The sequence below is a fragment of the Salarias fasciatus genome, chromosome 6 (genome assembly GCF_902148845.1).
Source record: "Salarias fasciatus chromosome 6, fSalaFa1.1, whole genome shotgun sequence".
Taxonomy (NCBI): domain Eukaryota; kingdom Metazoa; phylum Chordata; class Actinopteri; order Blenniiformes; family Blenniidae; genus Salarias; species Salarias fasciatus.
In genome coordinates, this window is record NC_043750.1 from 533,966 (window position 1) to 538,570 (window position 4,605).

The 4,605-nt window shown below is 59.8% G+C and overlaps 1 protein-coding gene across 1 annotated transcript; it reads right to left on the reverse strand.

Annotated features, from left to right (window-relative positions):
- Positions 1 to 794: 794 nt before the first annotated feature.
- Positions 795 to 3,859, reverse strand: LOC115390293 (interferon regulatory factor 2-binding protein 2-B-like). The gene is made up of 2 exons (XM_030094098.1): positions 2,997 to 3,859; positions 795 to 1,623 (listed from the first exon to the last, which is right to left on the reverse strand). Exons 1-2 carry the CDS (start codon positions 3,682 to 3,684, stop codon positions 998 to 1,000), a joined length of 1,314 nt encoding a protein of 437 aa, XP_029949958.1. The 5' UTR covers positions 3,685 to 3,859; the 3' UTR covers positions 795 to 997.
- Positions 3,860 to 4,605: the final 746 nt, after the last annotated feature.

The window sequence follows — 4,605 nt, forward strand, 5'->3', positions numbered from 1 at the left end:
GGCCCGGCCGTCTGGAGCTGGTTTGGACGCAGCGTCCCATTGGCTGGAGGACATCAAAGAGCCGGCGCTCAGACATCCTGGATCAGTTTAACCCGTTGGACCTCAGCGGCTCCTAAAGACACAGACGCTGAAGGCCTTGTCCTCCGTCAGGCTTCAGCTGGCGGCGGCTATGGAGACGTGGCGCTAACAGCTGCCATAAATCCAGAAAGCTAACAGACGCTCATCAGGACGACCAGAGACCCGGTCCACCGTGTCCGGGCCGCAGGGCCACAGGGCCGCAGGGGGGAGGAGCTTCACGGCGTTCAGCGACAGAATGACTTTCCTCCCGTTTCTAATCAGCCGGAGAATCCTGGAGGCCAGAGCTGCTGAGAGACGCAGCAGGAGGCAGTGAACCGGAGACACAGGCTGTCCACTCATCTGCTGGGGGGGGGACAGCCAGCAGCACATGATCCACCTCATCTGCTGGGGGGGGGTCCAGCCAGCATGATCCACACACTTCAAACCGGCAGTGCCAGAGAGACAGGAGTTGAACGCTCACGAGTTCAGATGAAGGGAAATGAAGGCGAGGAGCTGAGCTGAGCGGAGGGGTGTGTGTGTGTGTGTGTGTGTGTGTGTGTGTGTGTGTGTGTGTGTGTGTGTGTGTGTGTGTGTGTGTGTGTAGACCTGACCCAACACCCCACGCTTTACACCACTGCCTGTTTAAACCACCTCCAGCGGCGCCCGACCCCCACCCAGATCCAGGGAGCGGCCGGCGGCAGGTCGAAGGTCAGGACCAGGACGTGGACTCATTTCTCTCAGGTTTTTATTCAGACTTCTGCCAAGTGCTCACACGCCGCCACGTTCCACGTTTCACAGGAACCGAATTCAACCAGAGGACGAACTGCTCTCCTCCAGGATATAGAAACACACCGTATCCAAAAAACAAGGACAGAAAACATACATGTGTCTATGTACAGGCGGGGGGCGGAGTCCCGTCCCCTCCGGCCGCCACCGGGCCTCAGGGGTCCCTCTCCTTCTTCACCGTGACGTCTCCGGCCAGGATGGTGGCGATCTCGCCCTGCATGAAGGCCCAGGGCACGGCGGAGCCGGCCAGCGGGCAGCGCTCGCCGCTGGGGCAGTACACCTCGCCGGCGCCGCCCTGCTGCTTGATGCTGTCCCGGGAGCAGGGGAAGCAGAACTTGTGCGCCGCCGCCGCCGGGCACTGGACGAAGTGTGTGTCCTCCAGCCGCTCGCGGCACAGGGTGCAGCACAGCGGCGCCGCCGCGGGGTCGGCGCCGGGAGCCGGCCTCCTCTGGCCGGCGGCGGCGGGAGAGGGGGGGCTGCCGCTGCTCCGCGGCGCGCCCGCCACGCTGGAGTGTACCTGGGTCCCGTCTTTCGGAGAGCCCGCGCTGCCGGCGCTGTCCGTGGCGAGGATGAGCGCCGCCATGGGGGACTGGCCGTTCCGCGTGGCGGCCGCAGCCTCGGGCGGCGTGGCGCGGGGGTGGGGGGACGCGGTGGACGGGGGGGCAGCCGAGGGCGAGGGGAGCCACGCCCGCGCCTCGCCGCCGTTCATCTTCAGGGCGCCGCCGCCGTCCGGCTCCGGGGACGCCTTCCTCTTCCCGGGGCGGGGGGGCTTCCCCCGGTCTGTGGAGGGGGGAGGGGGCAGAGGGTTAACGGCAGGGCCAGGCACACACACACACACACACACACACACACACACACACACACACACACACACACACACACACACACACACACACACACACACACACACACACACACACGGCGAGCCGTTTGCTGTGACTTGCAGACAGACTGACAGAAGAGCAAACGGCCGGCCTGCCGCTGCACCTGTCCAGTCACCACTGGCACCCTGAGCGTGACCCTTGACCCCGCTGCCTGCAGCCCTGTGGTGATTTTGCAGCACGCTGAGCAGCAGCAGCAGAGCGAGGCGTTTGAAGCTCAGCTTCAGAAGGCTCCTGTATGGGTTTGACGTAAAGACGGTACGTTAACGCGATGTTTTCAGTTCCAGTTCATGTAGGACGGTGAAAATCTTTCTACAGGATTTTCATCTCCATTTCTCTGGAGGCAGCGTCTCAGTTTGCCCATCTGAACAGTTTCGAGCAGATTCGTCTCTCCTGTTTCTCGCGGGTTCAGATATTTTGGCCCGTTCTGCTTTCCTGAAACCCAGTTCAGTTTCAGCTCAGAGTCAGGAATCTGTTTCAGAGAAACGAGGTGAAGTGTGATCATGAGGCAGCAGAGGCTGTCCGGCCATGTCACCGAGGGGTCAGAGGTCACAACACTGTGGTGTCATGGTGTTTCTAATCCAGAACTCTATTCCTCATCTCAGTGTTTACATGGGAAAAATGAAGGATTAACTCCTCTGTAACTCTGGGGCAGTGAAGCGTTCTGATTGGACGGTGGCCGTGACATAGCGACGTCTCCAGGAAGTAAACAAAGCGTTTCCGTGGTGATTTTTCTCTCCTTCTTTCTGGATGAGTTTTGAAAATGTCCTCATTGGTCTGATCTTTTCATTAAATCCGTTTCTTCTGAAGCTCCGTTAAATTAACCGTCTCTGTACGAGTCCAACCGCCATCTTGGAATATGGCGTCATGGCGACAGACGAGCAGAACGACGGGAAGAAAGTCGCCTCATTTACACAGAATCTCCCTGAGAAGGAGAGAAACCCGCCGGACTGTTCAGATTGAAACTTAACTCCGAACAAAGTTTCCAGGTTTACATTTTGACTTCAGAGAGGAAAGAAGCTTTATTCAGATCTGGACAGAACAAAGAGTCCTGCGTAAAGACAGGGTGTGATTAAAGGTTATTTCCCACAAAGCAGTTCTGCTGCTGACCTCCAGCCAGTCTAACGAGGTCTACTGGGACCAGGTTCAGGTCTGCTCCGGGTCTCAGCCTGCTGAGGTGTGTGTGTGTGTGTGTGTGTGTGTGTGTGTCAGGTGGGTAGCTGGGGCTCCAGCTGGGGGTCAGAGGGGGGTCAGAGGGGGTCTGGGCAGTACCTGCTCTGCTGGGCTCATATCCCATCATCCTCTGGGACAGCTGCTCCTTCCTCAGCCGGCTGTCCAGGCTGTGCAGGGCCACCAGGTCCCGGACCGTCTTCCCCCTGCCCGGCCAGTCCCGGAGGCCGTCCGCCGGGTCCGGCAGGCTGTCCGCCCGGTGCTTCTCCTTCAGCTCGTCCGGACGCCTGCCGTGCTCTCCGGGACCCGGTCCGGGTCCGGGTCCGGGTCCCACCAGGCCGAGGAGGGCGGGGCGGCCGTTGAGCGCGTGCACGGCCGTTAAGCCGCCGTTCAGCAGCGGCACCAGGGTGGGGGGGCCCGCGCTCGTCCTGCGGGGGGTCGGGCTCTGTCGGTTCAGCTCCGGGGGCTCGTCGGGCTTTGGGAATCCGTTCTGCCGCCCCGCCGGGTGCTCCGGGCCCGGCCGCGGGTAGCGCTCCAGGTGCTGCGGCGGCCGGGAGCCCGGCTCCCCGGCCGCGTGCGGAGGCTTCCCCGGGGCCGGGGGCCGGCCCTCCGGGGGGACGTGCGCCCTCTTCAGCTGCCGAGCGGTGCCGATCACGAACTCGACCCGGTCGGCGCCCTCGTAGTTGACGCAGCCGCGGCACACGGCCTCCGTGAAGTCCCAGATCATGGCCCAGGGCATGCGGGGCAGGTCGCACAGGTAGCACGACTGCCTCCGGGCGGCGGAGGCCATTCCGGGGCCCCGGGAGGCGCGGAGCGGCCCTTCAGCGCGGTCGACGCCGCCGGGAGAGGAGACGGTCCCGGTGAAGCGAGGCGGGAGAGGCGTCCCTCACAGCGGGGTCTGTCGGCCCGGCCTCATGGTCCGTGTGTCCGCCGCCGCGACGCGCCTCCGTCTGATCACTACTCCAGAGCGGGTCCTGACGCAGCGCCGTGACGTCATGACGCAAACGACAGGCGCATGCCCAGTGTGCTTCATCCTGACAAAGATCGTGTGTTGAAGAAGGCGTCTCTCTCTCTGATCTATTTATACCGACACTAAGGAACTTTTCAACCTTAATAAAACATTTTAATATGTTTTGTGATGATACATCGACTTCCAGCAGCTGAATGACCCTCTGTCAGCCTGAGGGCGTCAGTGTTGCTTCACTTGGACTGAGCAGCTGTGAGGAGGGTGGTAGGAACCCTGCTCACTGAAACACTCCACATGTGCGGACTGCTTTACAGCATGCGTCACATCATGATAGAACATTGTTTAGCTACCATTAGATTCATGACCTCGTCGCTATCCGTCCTTCACACAGCCGCTGGAAACAAAAGAAGGCGAGTTCAGTCCAACAGCACGCCACCGGGAGCAGCATGTTACCACGCCATGCGCTAGGCCTCATGGGAACTGTAGTATTCCTTCAAGCAAAACACTACCGCTTTGTCCACTGGCGCCGCCAAAATCAACAAAAACTGAAAGTTCCTTAGTGTTGCTTTAAATTTCTACTGGCTTTGTCTGATGTTTGTCTCCCCATCTTCTGTCTTATTTTTAATATTCATTCATTTTGCAAGAATTACTTTTTAAGACAAAAAAATAAATGAATAAAATGAGAAATTGGCCTTGTTTATGGGTGACTTTTAATTCCCTCTATATCTGCTTTAAAATGACCTA

Coding starts and splice junctions, on each gene's coding strand:
- LOC115390293 (XM_030094098.1), bottom strand. CDS start 3,684: ATGGCCTCCGCCGCCCGGAGGCAGTCGTGCTACCTGTGCGACCTGCCC. Junction 1,624..2,996: donor ATATGAGCCCAGCAGAGCAG/GTACTGCCCAGA, acceptor CCCCCTCCACAG/ACCGGGGGAAGCCCCCCCGC.